Below are 17,262 nucleotides of genomic sequence, written 5' to 3'. Positions count from 1 at the left end.
ATTATTTAGACTGCTTTAAGCAGGCACTGTGAGTACATACAATTTCTTTTAGAAAACTTTTTTTTCAGTTTTATGAGGCCCGAACAGAGGTAGCTGTTGAGATGATTTTCAAATATCAAAGCTTGAGGCTTTGAGATAATTTTGATAAAATGGACTATTGGAAGACTCTTGTCTCATGAGGAAATTAACTACTATATCGGCCGTTAGATGTAAAATAATTAATGACCAAAAATGGATAAAAACGGGAAAACAGTAGACTTTTATTATATGCGCCAATAAAATAACAAATAATCTTTCATCTCTTTGCATTGTAAGAAAAAATGCATCCCATCTTATTCTCATCTATAGTCTGCAATGACAGATGATACAATTGGTCCCAAAGAGGATGAAAATACAGTTGGAGGTTTCCCCAACCTTCATCACGTTTGAATGCTGTTTGCAGGCTTTAACCCTACTGGGACAAAGATTTAAACAAAACAAAAACAAAAAGTTGATTGTTACATTACCATTAATTATTAAGGGATATTTTTACAAAATGAAGATAACAACAGCACAGAACCTTCTTTATGCCAATTCGTAATCAGTGGAACCTTTACTATCACATTTTTATTTTTCCCATACTTAACCAGTGTGTTTCTTTTCTACTGTAGTACCATGGTTAAAAGACAACAGGCAAAAATGTAACACATAATTTTACTCTGATAACACTTATTGTTTAACCACTGCTATACAAACAATGCAACATACAGCTTTTCTGACCAATTCAGTGAATGATATAGTACCTTCTTTACAAGCATCACATGCTAGCATAAATATATTATAATTAAAATTATTTAAAGGGTAATTACAATGGCATTCATTTGCACATACATAAATACATGTAGCATTCATTTTCTTAGCTGCAAGCTATGGAAAACAATAAGGCATTGCATGGAGAATTCCACAATAATTTTGCTCATTGCTTTTCTTTTTTCCACATCAACCCCTTCCTTCATTATTTGAACAGCACAAATACACAACAAGCGGCACGGTGAAAGAGTGGTTAGCACGTCTGCCTCACAGTTCTGAGATCAAGGGTTCCGTGTGGAGTTTTCATGTTTTACCCGGGCCAGCTTGGATTTTCCTCCAGGTACTCCAACTTCCTCCCACAACCCAAAAATATGCATGGTAGCCTGATTGAACTGTAGTGATCATGAACGGTATTTTCCCTCGTTGTGCCCTGCGATTGGCTGGCAACCAATTCAGGGTGTCCCCTGTCTACTGCCCATAGTTGGCTGGGATGACTAACCTCCAGCACCCCTGCGACTCTTGTGATGATAAGCAGTACAAATCCTGAATGAATGAAAAGTACATATTTGCAAAGCAGATGCAAAATATTGATTGCAAGGATGTTTTTCCTCTATTAAGTCTGCTTGGATCCTAATATAGGAATCCCTTATAGCAGGGTGTATATGCCCATTAAAAAGAATCAAGGCCAGCATTGTGTGTGCCTAAACACAGAAGCCCTTGCATATGGTAGTCATCAGCAGGTAAACACAGAAGCTTAAATCTCCATCAAATGTCCATTCTTGGCCACTAAAGGCACTCAGACAGCACTTCGTGCTTGTCCGGCACAGAGGACACTTCTGACAGGGCTTCGTTGGTGTAACTAGCACTCAGCTGGAGTTTGAGTCTCTCTACCTCGTAGTTATGCAAGTACTCTTGAATCAGGTAGCGTTCCCGTTTAAATCGCGCCTTCACATCTGAGGGCACATCCGGAATCATCCACGCCACAAAGAACTTGACCGCGAAGACCACATGCTGCAGAGTCAATGTGAACAAAAGGCAGTTCATTGAAGCTCAATCACAACTTTTTATACACTTATTTGAATGCAGGAAAAAGTCAATGGCTTACTTCCATGATGATTATGAAGGCCATTTTGGCAGCCAGGATATGCCAGAACTGCATGGTGTGAGTGTACTGCCTGTAGTGGCCTGGGGGGTAACGGTAGTCTCTGTATCTGGAAAACCAACAAGGGGAGTCCCATGATGCACATGTGGAGAAGTCATAAGTCATTACTGGCTTTTTTGATTGAAAGAGAAGTGGATAAAATACACATTTCTGATATAAAGCGCATTCAAGTGTGCACTCCACCTTACAAACAGAATGTGGCCCTGTTCAGAATAAATCAGCCACATTCAAACTTCTGTAAAGGCATCACTTAAAGTGCTTCTGGAAATTTGGGTATAAGCTTTTCCTGATATTAATTTTGGTCTTTAACAGAAACCTGACAGTTTTGTGTTACCGCTGACTTGTAAATGGTTCTTTACAGCAGTGTTTCCCAATCACTGATGTGCCATGGGAAATTATCTGCCAAGAAGTCATACATTGTAATATTCTTTAATGTGATGTAATTTTTTTAGTACATAACAGCGGAGCTTTGTTGGTGGCCTGGGAAAAAGAAGTAGATCGCAGGAGGTTTGCTCCTTGAAAAGTAGATCTTTCAGCAAAAAAGTCTGAGCATCCCTGATTTAATGATTCCAAAGGGAACCTTTTGGTGCAAATTCTGAAGGGTATGTCTAACAAAAATACAACACTGGTCATGTTAGCAAGCAGCCAATCACCCTTTCGTAATTGTGTTTTTGGCAGTAATCTGATTATACAAAGTCACATAAACCCGCTCAGACACCCAAATATGCTCACATTCCAGTTTTAAAAACTCACTCTGTGTTAATCATTTTCTAAACTGATTATATGACCTTGTAAAACTTCTAAGACTATAAGGATAGTTCATTTGAAAGGAGCCTTGTGCGCATAGTTAATTTGCAATGTGGTTGAATGCCTTTTAGAACACAATATTGATTGCTATATATTATAGGGTGGCAAAACAATACAAAACTTTTAGAGTGATAAAGAACCCCGAGGTTTCAATAGTGGAGTTAAGAATTTGCACTCAACAAGCTTGTGTTCAGCTAATTGTAACTGATTGAAAGCTCACCAATGAAAAGCAGAAATTGGTTTTGAAATCATTTCATTAAAAAAATGTATATAAACAAACAAGCTCATGAAATAAAGCCTCGACTAAAAATGTCACACAACTTTTCAGGGATGCTTTGTATTTCAGTTGTCTTGAAGATTGCTGAAAGGCTAAAGTTTCCATCACACATAAACCAAAACTCTCTTATACAGTCTCAATTTCTGTGATGACGTGACTGAGTCTTCACATTATTTTCTTAGGTTGCGTCCTTTGTCTCATGTTTCAGTTAGATAGCATTTTGATTAGGGCTCACAGTGGGCCACATCAGAATAGTTAAATGTTGTTGTTTTTTTTAGTTATGCTTGGATGTTTATACCTCTTTTATAGGTCAATATCATGGTGCATGACCTGTAATGGAGAACGGGCTTTCTGACACAGGGCATGACATTTCTTTCTAGATTAAGTTGATAGTCTCAAGGTTTCATTGTACGCAACGTAGACTCAAAACACCAAATGCGTGATGTAGCAAAGCAGCTCAGGAACACAGTAGAATCTCCCCCAGGTTTAACAACAGTTTACATTTCCATGACCACTGTACATTTTACTGGATAACTTTTCATGAACTCATTATTTCTGTATGTCTAATTAGTCTTAGGGGAAATTCAATTCATTTTCCAGGAGAACTCCATCAGCCATGAGCTTTGAATTTGTTAAATATGTATTACCTGCAAGTGGATGTTGAATTATCGAACCAGATGTCCTTTTCTTCTGGCATATTTCGGTATGGAATCTGTGAGATGTTGTATATTGACAAACTGTTGTTCACATAACCCCTCATGGAGGCCCCTCCACCATATGCATAGAGGTAGACCATGCGCGGAATCATGTCTGAGGTGAAGGCCATGATAAATGCCTGAAATCCACATGAGCACAAGAAGCTGTCGAGTAAGCTTAGTAAAAGACAATGAAAAAAAATGGTCACACACAATAATTGGATATTGTATTGATTGCACACTTGAAGAAGCACTGAGAAGTAGCACATTCTTTTTTTGGACACAAACTCACATTGGTAACGACAGACATTATAGCAACGGCGTTAAGAATCTCTTGCCAAGCTCCAATGTTTCTGGCCTTGGATGCTACAGGTCGTCTAAACTGGGTGGTGAACTTCCAGGCATCCACCCGAATTTCCAGAATGTTGTTAAATAAAGCCAAAAGAGGAGCCAAGGGAAAGGAAGCTACAAATAGAGTGATGAAACCAAACTGGACCACTGTAAGGAGTCAGAGAGGATTAGATTAGATTAAATTTAAAAAAAAAGACAACAGACAAGATATGGATGAAACAAGATCATTAATCCCCCCCAAAAATAAAATATAAATAAAACAAAACACCTGTATCACATTTATTCTGAAACGGAGTATGGCACCCCTGATATAAACAGATAAAGAAATAAGCCTAATGATCTTACCCATCTCTAGGTATTCATAGAACAATCCGAGCTGGCTGAAATTCTGCAGGACATGGTCCTGCTCCCAGCGGCTATAATGGTTCTCAGGATTGTGTCTCCCTTTTCTGCTACTCCACCAGTTACGCATCACTCTGCCAAGAAGCCAATAAAACTTTTGAGAAATTTCAAAATCAGGGGCATCCACATCTTCACAACCCTCAAACAAACACTGTCCTAGCAGACTAAATTTGACCTCAGTCCTTATTTGGGCTTTCCATTTGTTTACAACTGCACATTTGAATATTATTTATGAAAACTTAACATAAAGCCCAGTGCCCAATTTATTTGTCAATAAAGAACATTTTTGAAGATGAGATCCAGTGCGTTTCCCCCAAATACTCGGTGTGTTGTACTTGTGGGTGAACATTGAGCATCAAAGCAATTGTGTCATTTTACCCATTTCAACTCATCAATCCTAAATAACAGTGACCCCCCAAAAAATAAATTATTCATTATTTTTATTATTATTGTGTGAGTGGTGCAGGAAAAACTTGCTCCAAAGCTCTATCATGTGCATCGACTGTTTCGCTGTGACGATGCCAAAGGGGCGAAGCTGTAAGTCAGTCAATATTGACTATTTAATAGGGGCTATCAATGATACCTGGTTTGGATGACAAAAATCAGAACAGAAGGGTTCAACTAAAAAGTGCAGCATCAAACAAGCTCATCTGGTGCCCCTGAAAGTTATGGCCGAGGGATTGACTACTTTTGAAAAACAAAATATTCAGGAGTTTGATACAAAATGAACAATTAATGATTATAATCATATGCAGGGCGCAATGTGTAAAAGCGTAATGAAGAATGAAAGTTAACTTATTATTGATACAATATTAATGGTTCCACAGGTACAATCAATCTTCAGAGAGCCCCCATAACTCTGGTGGGGCACGCTCACCCTCAAGCGTAACAATCAGTCTCGACACTAAGGTGTATTCTTTTGCTTAATTAAGATTGATCAATTTTTCATGGTTTGGTTCACAATGGCTTGGGTTTTTAATATTTTATTAACCTGATAGTGGAATGAGATGGGATTTTAATCTCTGTATGTTGGGCAGCTGTCCATCAGGAAATGGCCATGAATCTAATGTTTCTTCATATTGACAAATAAACTTAAAAGTATGACAAATCTGACAAAATTGTGCTGTTTTGGTTAACAATCATAATTTTGCTGTGAAACATTTTTTCTCATGATGATGACTTGCCTGTCAATGTTATTTTAAACTGTTGGAGACTTCAATTTTTTGTCGGCTAAAGCGTTTTTACTGTGGAAGTTCTTTTAGCATTTGTTGACTAAAAGTAGAAGAGAATGTATGGAGGGTTCGTCAATGAAAACCTGATGAAGACTAAAATATTCTGAAATGACTAAGACTGATATACTAGTATTTTCATCCAGAAGATTAAGATGAAAATGAAAAGGGCTACCAACAACAAGACTGGACAACAACAGTGTACATTGAAATCTATGAATTACAATAAAATAATCATGTTAATGGCGGCTGGGCAACCGAGTGGATAGCGTGTTGGCCTTATAGTTCTGGGGTCGAGGGTTCGATCCCAGGTCATTTCTCACTGTGTGGACTTTGCATGTTCTCCCCAGACTTGGGTTTTTGTGGGGCCTCCGGTCTCCTCCCACATTCCAAAAACATGCTTGGTAGGCTGCTTGGACACGATAAATTGAATGAAGATATGAATGTGAGCGAGAATGTTTGTTCGTCTCCTGCGATTGGCTGGCCACCGATTCAGCTTATCATCCGCCTGGTGCCCGTAGTTAACTGAACACCCCCCACGACTTGATAAGCGGTTCAGAAAATGAATGAATGAATAATCATGTTAATCTTCAGTTTCTCTGCTGTCAGATAGAGGACGAGCTACAATAAATACTGTAATGCTTATAAATAATTAATTTTGTGCATTCCCTCTCATATTCAGCTTATCTCGCTTTCTGGTCAAATTGCAGGCTTGAAGCCTATTCACAAAAATAGTAAAACCTTGTCTTAAATGTGTCATGTGTGTGGACGTGTCAAGATTTATATGGCGTTGGAAAATAGGGCTAAAAAAAATTAAATGTAAAAGGCTTACGGTAGCAGGGCTTCCTGGATGTTCCCCCACAGTTGTTTTCCAGCCATGACAATCACTAGCTGTGTAGTCAGCTCTATAAGACAGCCTCCAGGGTCACACTAGACCAGTAAATGAGTGAAGAGGCATTAAAACAAAACCTTGAAGCACTTACAGTAGATAAAACCTTAAGATGCATACCTCTTCGTTCCTCAATTTGTTCCACCTCCCGAACATGTATGAATATTTACCAGGAAAACCTACAAATTTGCCCTTGAAGAAAGCCACATAGAAGCAAGAGGAGTAATAGTTGACAAATTGGAAGAGAAACATCTTCATGGTGAGCCTGTTCTCGTACTCCAGGTGGGTCTTTGGGATCTCTGTTGGAGAACATATTTTGAGTATTCCATCATGTATTGTGTTATTTATTTTGTCCATGAAGAAAGGTATAAGTTAAATGTACCCATATCAGTAATCCATATTGCCACCCGCTCGTAGAAGAAGTTTAAAATCATGATGATGACAAAATTGATGCAAGAGGCAGTAGCAGAGGTGGCCAGTTGAGGTGTAATGAACCTGCCCACTACCTGGATTTTCCTCATTGGATCCTTAATAATGCTTGCAAAGGCAGCATACACAGCCAGCCTGTATGCTATGACCCCAATAATACAGGCCAGGATGAGAGAAATCTGGAAGGAATACAAAAACAGTCTGCGATTAGCTGTGTTATGAGGCGTGGCTCATTGTTAAAAAAAATCTGTGACATAGAACATCTCCATACCCAGAAAATGACAGTAGCTCCAGAAAGGCAGTAGCGAGCACACTTGCTGCTGATAGGGAGATAGGGTTCCATTTCCTGATTGAAGGTTATTTTTTTAAAAATCTCATTACCACACAGCAAGTTTTCATAACAATTTTAAAACATTTACCATATTTTCACGACTATATCCTTTATCGTATTTTGATGAGCTTTTGCTAGTGATGAAATGATTTGACTTTCATTTGGTCATGTTTTTGAAAAAGTCTCCCCGGACTCACAATGGAATTTTCGTAAAGGCTTCCAGCGACCAGAATAATATCATAATAATATCTTTTCAATCATAAAATAACCAAAGGTTGTTTTCTCTTTAATAACCCAGGAACAAATGAAATATTTGTTAAGATAACATTGCTTACTTTGATTGCTCATTCACTTCATTGGTTACTGCACGGAATACCAGTTGTTCTGAGCCAACTAATCACTATGTAACAGCTTTAACAACACAAACCTCACCAATTTGACATGGTAGTGCATGGTTGAAAGTGGGGACAGAGGCTGAATCTCCAGAACGTGGGGAAAACTAGGATATAATATATATATTTGCCCAAATTTGCATGGCTATAAAGCAAGAATAGAAAGTGAAACTCCAGTATATTATGAAGTCAGTACAACTTATTATTGATGCATTTTCAGTCAAATTAACTTGGCTTTTGCATTGTATGTCATTGGTTGTTTCGTGTGGGCCTTTTTAAAAGCTTGTCGAAGAAGAAATTTGTTTTTTGAATTATGCCAAAACCTTCATCCAATCATGATGAAAGTCTTTGATTTTGGAATTAAAGTTCAACAAGTTATAACGCTAGGATGAACTTAGTAACACATTTTTTGGACTATAAGTCCCACTAGCCAATAAATGCACAATGAAAGGGAAAAACATGCATAATATGCATTTTGGGGTGGAATTTTACTTGATAAAAACAGAGAACAGACGTACGTATGCACGTACGCACGTCCGCCCGCCCGCGCGCGCGCGCACACGCACGCACGCACGCACGCACGCACGCACACACACATATATATATACTTTTTTTTTAAACTTTGATTTGTAGTCTGGAAAACACGGTAATTGTTTTCCAGTTTGAAATAAACAAAACAAAACGTAATAATGCACCTGAGTGATCCTGTTGAGTCTTCTATTTGTACACCTTATTTCAAACTCAGGCCGAATTTGAAGCTGTTGCTGTTCCTCTTCAAAGTCTACCAAGTCCCACTCATACTCCAATCGGGCTTGCCGCCGTTTCCAAAACTCCAAAAATAGAGTTACTGAAAGTACATTTGCAGAAAAGAAAGGCTAAATATATGTAGTAGATTTGTACAATGTGGTAGTTTATAGCCACATTGTTCCAAAAAATATCCTTAACAAGCCTTTGACCTTGACCAAAAGCTACATTGTGCTGAATTTGACCACCAATCCTTCAGTGTAACATAATCATGTTGGCAACTTAATCTGGGTGTTAGTATCATGTGGTTAGTCTGATTCTTAAGTGTGAAAGACTTGAGTGAAAATCTGCCTTCCAGGAGGCAACGGTTGTGAGAGACCTATACACAATTAGAGCAGGATTGTGCATTACTCACCCCAAATCCCCATGAATATGGCAAAGAAAACTGTTCCCTCATTGTCAAACAGATGGGATTGCTAGAAGAGAAGAAAGGGATACAATCACAATCACAACTGACATGGAGGATTGTTGCTGACTCAGTAAACTGTGTTTAAACCCTTGCAGACTGTAAATGATCACAAAAAAGTAACTGTCAGAAGAGGATTAAGTTACCCAGGATGAGAGGCAGGTAGAGTTGAGCTTCCAGAAAGAGCACTTTTTATCACACAATGGACACATCACAATTCTGCCCCCGATATCAGGATCGCAAATTTCTTTGCTAACAAAGAAGAAGACAAAAGGTTGCATAAAATCCAACAGTATCGTAATAGAATAATATCATTTAAATAGTGTTTAAACTACAGGAGCAAGGGAAGGGAAGCATTATAGTGTACTTTCTTTTTTTCTACCAACCTGGAAATGTTGTCGTCGTAACTTAGCACGCCGTAGGTGAAACATATAAAGCCCATGACAGCGGCAAAGAATAACATCTCTGTGTAGAATCCCAGCCATGCAAAATATATCCCAATCTTTTCCCCGTAGTATTTTCTGGGGGCACAGTTTCATTTCAACAACATATGTGACTTCAGGAGGAAATGCGTCATTTTGGAGGAGCTGCAAACTAAAAACATGTTTCCATTTCTCATACCTGATGAGGTTGAGTGGCTGCTCTTTGTAAAAGCAGAGAAACCGGGCCCAGTGCGAGTATAAATTATAGCGCTCACTCTCACATTCCGCATTTCTTGCTCTTTTCCAGTAACGACACTGAAATAAAAAGATATAAAGATATAAGGAAGGTTTCAAAAGGAAAATGAATCGACTTTAAGTTCAAAAGCTAAGTAGTTGTACTTTTTTTAATGAGTTTTTTTCTTAAAGTCTTTGATGTCAATTTATATATTCAAACATACATCATGAAGTGGGAAAGCAGTTGTGTATGTCCCGTTGCTGAGTAATCGCTTGATTCCTGTCTTATCTTTGTCTTCTTGTCCATTTTTGTAATACGGACATCTGGCTAAAATGTAGTAAACCTGAAAAAAGGGGGATCGATTCCAATTGTGATTTCCTAAAGTTCATCATCACTTTTATGCACAAAGAACCTTCAAAACGAACATCAAAGAGAGATACACTCACAATTCTGTTTCTTGTGGATGGTGGGAAGAAAGTATCCTTGTCGTTGATGAGGAAGAACTCAGTCTTGCCTTTATCAAAGGGATACGTAAAATAATCCGGTTGAGGGTGCATAATGTGCTCTGGCAAGCGGAAAGGATTTGACAGCCACTCCAAGGGAACATCTTGGGCATGAGGGATATCACTGGCTTTGAAGGGAACCTTTATTTTCAGGACATCTGCGTAGGTGGCCAGAATGTCCCATGGAGCGTGGATTTTCAAGAAGTATGTCTTCTTGTCTTTGGAGTCCTGATAGGAGAAACGACCAAGGAGGTAAAGTTTGCCTTTTAAACTGAAAACAATTTAGTGGCTAATCCATTAGATAGATTGTCTTGTTGTGTGTATTGTGTGGCAAGCCTCCCTTTCAAAGCTTCCTATTAATAATTGCGCCTATTCATATTGTCCTCTAGATGGTGGAAGTGCTCTGTCTTACTGCAGCTTACCGATTTGTCTTCAGTCTCCAGCTCCAAACCAACTTTCCTCAGGTTGGCCTCGAACACCCCCCTCCTCTTCTCCTAATGACAAAGGCAGTAGGAAAAAAATAATAATAACATAACAAGAATAGGGGGATGAGTGGTTAGTGCGTCGGTCTATCAGTGGGGGAACGGGGCTCAAATCCAGGTCGGTCCACCGGTGTGGAGTTTGCAAGTTCTCCCTGGGCCTGCGTGGGTTTTCTCTGGGTACTCCAATTTCCTCCCACATTACGAAGACAAATTGGACACTCTGAAATTGCCCCTAGGTATGAGTGTGGGCGTGAATGGTTGCTTGTCTCCTTGTGCCCTGGGATTGGCTGGCCGCCAATTCAGGGTGTCCCCCGCCTCTGGCCCGAAGTCAGCTGGGATAGGCTCCAGCATCCCCCGCGAACCTAGTGAGGATAAAGCGGTTCAGAAAATGAGATGAGATAACAAGACAAAAAGCAAAGAAAGCAATTTAACAAAACACATTTCCTTTCTTCTTTGTCACTCATCTACTATATTTTCCCCTTCAAGATCAGTTCCTACCAGGATTATGACTTGTGCACTTTATTTATTAACGAAATGTCAACATATCAGCCAGCCATAGTGGCTGTTATGATATAGAATGCTTCGTTATTTCTATAATTAATATTATATTCCTAATGTTGGCGTGTGTGTGTATGTATGTAAATATATATATATATATATATATATATATATATATATATATATATATATATATATATATATATATATATATGTATATATATATATATGTATATATATATATATATAAAATATAAATATATATATATATATATGTATATATACATATATATAAATATATATGTATATATGTATATATATATATATATATATATATATATATATATATATATATATATATATATATATATATATATAAAAATAAATATAAAATATATAAAAAATATCTAATCATTTCTCAAGAACAAAAGACATAAAGCCTTGGTTACGTCACCGCTAGTGATAAAAATTCACTCCACCAGGAGGCAGTACAAAGAAGTTGCGAAGTAACGTGACTAATCTTGATGACCATGCAAGCTTGCAACTTGCTTACTTTCACTTCCGGCAGTTCTAGACCAACATTATTATTCATTTGGGGTTTCGTCCACCTGGTAACGTAAAAAGAAAACTGCACGTTCACCATGATCACCCGTTTGTTAAACAGCTGCCTCTTTCTCAGTGACCACAAAAAATCATGAGGGGGACATGAAGGAGAATTGCTACGGACAAAACCGTAGCCCTTTATAGTCCAAGAATGACATTTGTTATTATATACGTTATTTACAGCTCTTACATGCTTTTAAATAACCAGACGAGGTTCGGAATGATAGAGTGCCAAAGCCTACTCCTGTAATCTACACATGACAGCACTCTGACCACAAGGTTGGGGGTGGTGCAAGTGCAAACAAAACATTTGCTGGGCACAGGCCCCGAGCAGTGACTAGTAAAGTAGAAAAGTTGCTACAATTAGTAACCCTGGCTATTCAATAGAGCCAATTCCCACTGCAATCTAAATTAGACCATGGAATAAGTCTGTCTACTAAATCTCTGCAAAAAAAATCTAAGCAAAGTTTTTTGGGGAAAACATTGTCTCCAACTTAATGTCTTGAAAAAGGTGTGAAGATAAGCCATTCATTTGTGTGTTTTATGTAAAGTGCCTACTTTTTTATTTTTTTATAATCGCTGCTTGCTGCGTTTTCATGTGACTGACTTATTCGCATGACCTTTAATATTTTTAGATGAGTACCATTTGTATCATTCACAACTGAAAGTAAAGCATTTTAGATTAATGTTTTGTGTTCATAAAAATGAGGGTACTATGATCACTTCCTATATGTGGTGTCAAACGTTCCTCCACTGGATTTTGTAATAAGGCTAAAAGTACCACACTGTCACAACAAAATGATGAGTAATCAAATACAGGCAGCTTGTCACTTTTCTATTCTTTTTTTACACACAGTAGAAAGGGGTGCAATAGAGCCCGATTGTGCAGTTTAATACACAAAATCTCTGCAAAAGCCCTTTTGCACTGAAACCTGTTGTCCACTTTACACAGATGTGGTCAAGTCTCTATTTTCAATATATCAATAGGAAAAGCAGTATAATCTGTGTGAAAATGCACATCTCATTATATCTCCAAAGTCCATAAATTCTGTGGGAAAAGCACAGGGCAAAATAGGCTCTACTGCTGTGTATTTTACGGGTTAATTTACTAGGACAGTGAAAGTGACCTCTGTTACCTGTTTCTTCTCTCCATCTTTGTCATCCACATAAGACAACACAAAGTCAATCCTTCGCACTCCATCCCTGAAGAATACTGTGTCTTTGTTTGGTTGCAGTTTCTGTGTCTATGAGATAATTAATAGGAAAAGGAAATGTTGGTCAGGGTTTCCTCTGTATGGCAAGCATTTTCCTTGACCATGTAATTAAATTTAGAAACATCAGCCATTTAGATAGCACAGTTGTCTTATTATTGCAGTCTAATATTATTGGTGGACCAACAAGGCCATCTGTCATGTGATATTAACAAAGAGTCAAATTGCTTCCATATTATCATATACAATAACACCTAGAACTCATAGGGAGCAAATTTGCACACAATTTATAAGCAGAAATATACTAACTAGAATAAAACATCAATTTGGCATTTCTCCATTTATAATTATTTTAATTCCGGCAAAATCTTAAGTACCCAAAAACTGTAATTTAATTCAAAAAATGTTTTTAAAAAAAACTTAAAGTACACTAGGGCAGCCCGGTGGGCGAGTGGTTTGCGCGTCGGCCTCATATTTGTGAGAACGAAGATTTGATCCCAGGTAGGTCTGGACCTGTGTGGAGTCTGCATGTTCTCTCATGGGATTTCTCTGGGTTCTCCTCCCACATCCCAAAATAGTGCATGATAGGCTGGTTGAAAAGTCTAAATTGCCCCTCGGTATGAGTGTGAGTGTGAATGGTTGTTCGTTTCCTCATGCCCTGCGATTGGCTAGGTACCAATCCAGGGTGTCTTCCACCTAGTGCCGATCGTAGGCTGGGATATGCTTCAGCACCCTCAGTTTTCTACATTCATTATTCATTCATTATCGCAGGGGTGCTGGAGCTCATCCCAGTCAGGTCATTCATTCATTCATTCATTCATTCATTCATTCATTCATTTTCGGAACCGCTTTATCCTCACTAGGGATAAAGCGGGGGGTGCTGGAGCCTGTCCCAGCTGACTTCAGGCCACAGGCGGGGGATACCCTGAATCGGTGGCCAGCCAATCGCAGGGCATGAGCACACGGACAACCATTCACGCCCACACTCATACCTAGGGGCAATTTTAGAAAGTCCAATCAGCCTACCATGTTTTTGGAATGTGAGAAGAAACCGGAGTACTCAGAGAACACCCATGCAGGCCTGGGGAGAACATGCCAACTCCATACAGTTGGACAGACCTGGATTTGAACCCAGGACTCCAGAGCTGTGAGACCGACGTGCTAACCATTCAAGCCGCCTCCCAGCCAGCTGTTGGAAGTAATCATGTGACAACCTGAATTGGTTGCCAGCCAATCGCAGAACAAGAAAAACTACTATTTGGATTTTAGTGTAGTGCTTAACAAATTATTGCAGCAAATGTGATATAAAATATTAAAGTGGAATGAAAATCCAGTGAGACCACATCCGCCTACACACCTTGTTGTTAAGCTACAACTAGAAGTTTCAATTTACGTAATATAGTGCCTATGCTATAGAGTATTAGAAGTGGTGACAGAATTGCACTGATTAAATCATCGATTAGTGGATAGTCGTAAAGATGAATATATACACAGTTCGCTCCCACCAGATCATAAATAGTTCCTGTGTCCTCTTGTAAGGGAATAACAAAGACTCTTTGAACAAGTGGGGTCTTGTGACTCAGCAACGAGGGCAAATAGTCAGTAAAAGGTCATCCAAGCATATGCTGCACAAGCACATTAATAGTCTGTGTATTCTCGCAATACAGTGGCACCAAATAAACTAGAACATTTGCTGTCAAAATTATGTGATAAATGATGTCACCATGTCACAATGCCTAATACTGCTCGTCAACACATTTTGGCACTTTTGACAACATTGGTTTGTGTCTGAGTTGATTCCAGATCAAGACCATGTTGGTTCAATCTGTAGATTCCTTGAAAAGCTGTAAGCAGAATGTCCTAAGAACAATCTAATCTTAAATGCTTTTCTTCTTATGCCTTATTGTGTTCAGATGCTGCCATGAAACCTAAGCAGCTAGCATTCTCCATCATCTTTAACTTATTCCCAAAAGGTAGGAATAAAATGGAGCCAATAGAAAGTAAATGTGATGTATCATACCTCAGTGTGTCCGGGGAGGGTGGCTCTCTCTGATAGTGAATTAACATCATTTCCACCATTTTCATCTGCAAGATAAATGGGTAGAGCCTTTGTAACACAAGCCAAAATGATGAATTTTACACCTTTTCTCATGACTCTAAAATCAAAACTCATGCTCTTGCTGTGGCAGAATTATGAAATTTAAAAAATGGATGCCCATTTTTACGATGCATTGTAACCACTGTAATCTATACCATCAACATGAATACTACCTTGCAAGATGTTTGTTCAGTGGAAAAACAGACAACCTTAACAAAGAGCAAGGCCCGGCGGCTGAGTGATTAGCGCGTCGGCCTCACAGTTCTGGGATCCTGGGTTCAAATCCAGGACGGTCCACCTGTGTGGATTTTGCATGTTATCCCCTGCGTGGGTTTCCTCCGGGTACTCTGGTTTCCTCCCACATTCCAAAAACATGCATGGTAGGCTGATTGGACACTCCAAATTGCCCCTAGGTAAGTATGAGTGTGAATGGTTGTCCGTCTCCTCGTGCCCTGCAATCGGTTGGCCACCGTTTCAGGGTGTGTACCCCACCAAGTATCCGAAAGTCAGCTAGGATAGGCTCCAGCATCCCCCGCAACCCTTGTGAGGATAAAGCGGTTCAAAAAAGGAATGAACACAGAGTAAAGCATATTATTATTTATATTTACTAGTTGAAATGTAAAATGAATAGCGTAATTAATATCATGATGACCTCATTATTCATTATGGCACTCCAGTCTTTTGACACATTTGTGTTTCAGCCTTCTGCCGAACAGATAGTTATTCAAAACAACACGTTTTGCAAAAATATCAATCAATATTGCAGCAATATTTATCAATATTACAATTATAAATTGTGTACATTTCCATAGATCCTAGCTACTTTTTAAATTAGGAATATAATCACCCCAAACCCTTAACTCTTCTGTCCGAAGTCTTACAAAATCTTATCAGACATTTAATCAATTCTATTTATTTTTTCAAGAACCAGCATTGGCTGGGAATTGTTGCACTGCAATTATCACTAATAATCCTAGAGCACTGCACTTTTTTTTATACAGTATCTGTCTATTTTACAAGAATACACCATGTAACTTGATTCCTTTTGAAAAACATCCATTTAAATTTGGTATGTTACATTGTCTTAGGCAATTTGAGCATTGTGGTTTTCACTGCAATTCGAATATCGTAAGTCCTGTGATCTTTGATTGCCTTTTCAGTCTATTTGAATCAACGGTTGTGTTCAATTGAGGTCAAATCTCCTTTAAGAATGACTAATATGGTTGCATGCACATTTCTGACACAAAAATATGGTCAAATAAACCTTGGACTTTCTTTGGGGAAGAAGGATTGATATAAACAAAAGCTGTGATCTATACCGCCCACATGCTCATGTCTGTCTGTAATACATCGACACTGCATTCCAGCAGGGCAGCGTGGCAGACGCTGCCTGATTCTCTTTTATCCCAGAATGGTGGGAACGTAGCACTTCCTGTGGGGGAGCTCGGAACGTGCATGAGGACAGAGAGGGGGAGGAGCTGAGCGTAGTGTGTGCATCACAGCAGTGCCAGAAGTCCCACGTGAACTCAGCCCATGAGGACAATTCTCTGCTTTCTTCAGGGAGCACCCTCTAATTGGGCGCAAAGATGTTAGACAGCATTGGGAGCCAATTAAAAAAGGCCTACAAGATCATCCTACGAGGGATCGTATGTATTATTCTATACACGTCATCAACAACAGAAGAATCCCTGAGGACAACCATTAACAAGAAAAAAAAAGAAAAAATAATTGACTGGATGTTTTTTCATCTTTCTGTTTTTTTTGTTTTTGTTCCGTTTTTTTTTAACCCACACGTGATACGTAAACAGTTACTCAAGTTGAGTAAATAGAAGCAAAGGGCCAACAGTGGGTCATAGCTACTTGCACAGACAGCTTGTGATGTCTCATGATGAAAGACCAACGTGGAGAAAAAGAGTCAATGAACCCACATTGATTCAATATGTCCAGCTACTTTTTAATCTCAATTTGAACTATGCGGCTTCTACTTTTGAATTTTGATGGGCAAACAAGCATCATGCTTCTTGACAAAATTTATATTCATCCCATTTGGTTTAGCGGCCCATAGTGTCACCACTTTTGGTGTATTCAGTGTCTACCTACAAAGAGCTGCTTCATTATACAACACTTTGAGTTAAGTGTAAGAGCGCACACTAGAGATAATGCTAGTAACAGAGCATCATGCAATATTTCTAAACAAAGTATCTCTTGAGGATGTAGTAGCCCACTATAATACAAAAACATGATTTA

The 17,262-nt window shown here is 38.7% G+C and overlaps 1 protein-coding gene across 2 annotated transcripts in view; it reads right to left on the bottom strand.

The window, feature by feature from the left end:
• Positions 1-236: 236 nt before the first annotated feature.
• ano5b (anoctamin 5b) overlaps positions 237-17,262 on the bottom strand; it is a 28,561-nt gene continuing 11,535 nt past the window's right edge. For both annotated transcript variants that reach the window (XM_077620237.1, XM_077620243.1), the window contains 19 exons: positions 14,938-15,002; positions 12,843-12,950; positions 10,546-10,617; positions 10,067-10,351; positions 9,844-9,963; positions 9,585-9,700; positions 9,350-9,484; positions 9,110-9,215; positions 8,913-8,973; positions 8,449-8,600; positions 7,302-7,376; positions 6,984-7,209; positions 6,722-6,900; positions 6,545-6,642; positions 4,427-4,557; positions 4,023-4,228; positions 3,683-3,870; positions 1,895-2,000; positions 237-1,800 (listed from right to left, as the gene is read on the bottom strand). In XM_077620237.1, the coding sequence (XP_077476363.1) occupies positions 1,576-1,800; positions 1,895-2,000; positions 3,683-3,870; positions 4,023-4,228; positions 4,427-4,557; positions 6,545-6,642; positions 6,722-6,900; positions 6,984-7,209; positions 7,302-7,376; positions 8,449-8,600; positions 8,913-8,973; positions 9,110-9,215; positions 9,350-9,484; positions 9,585-9,700; positions 9,844-9,963; positions 10,067-10,351; positions 10,546-10,617; positions 12,843-12,950; positions 14,938-15,002 (2,654 nt within the window). In that variant the 3' untranslated portion in view covers positions 237-1,575. The remainder of the gene's footprint in view (positions 1,801-1,894; positions 2,001-3,682; positions 3,871-4,022; positions 4,229-4,426; positions 4,558-6,544; positions 6,643-6,721; positions 6,901-6,983; positions 7,210-7,301; positions 7,377-8,448; positions 8,601-8,912; positions 8,974-9,109; positions 9,216-9,349; positions 9,485-9,584; positions 9,701-9,843; positions 9,964-10,066; positions 10,352-10,545; positions 10,618-12,842; positions 12,951-14,937; positions 15,003-17,262) is intronic.

The sequence above is a fragment of the Stigmatopora argus genome, chromosome 2 (genome assembly GCF_051989625.1).
Source record: "Stigmatopora argus isolate UIUO_Sarg chromosome 2, RoL_Sarg_1.0, whole genome shotgun sequence".
Lineage (NCBI taxonomy): Eukaryota > Metazoa > Chordata > Actinopteri > Syngnathiformes > Syngnathidae > Stigmatopora > Stigmatopora argus.
This window is presented reverse-complemented; position numbering and strand designations above follow the sequence as displayed.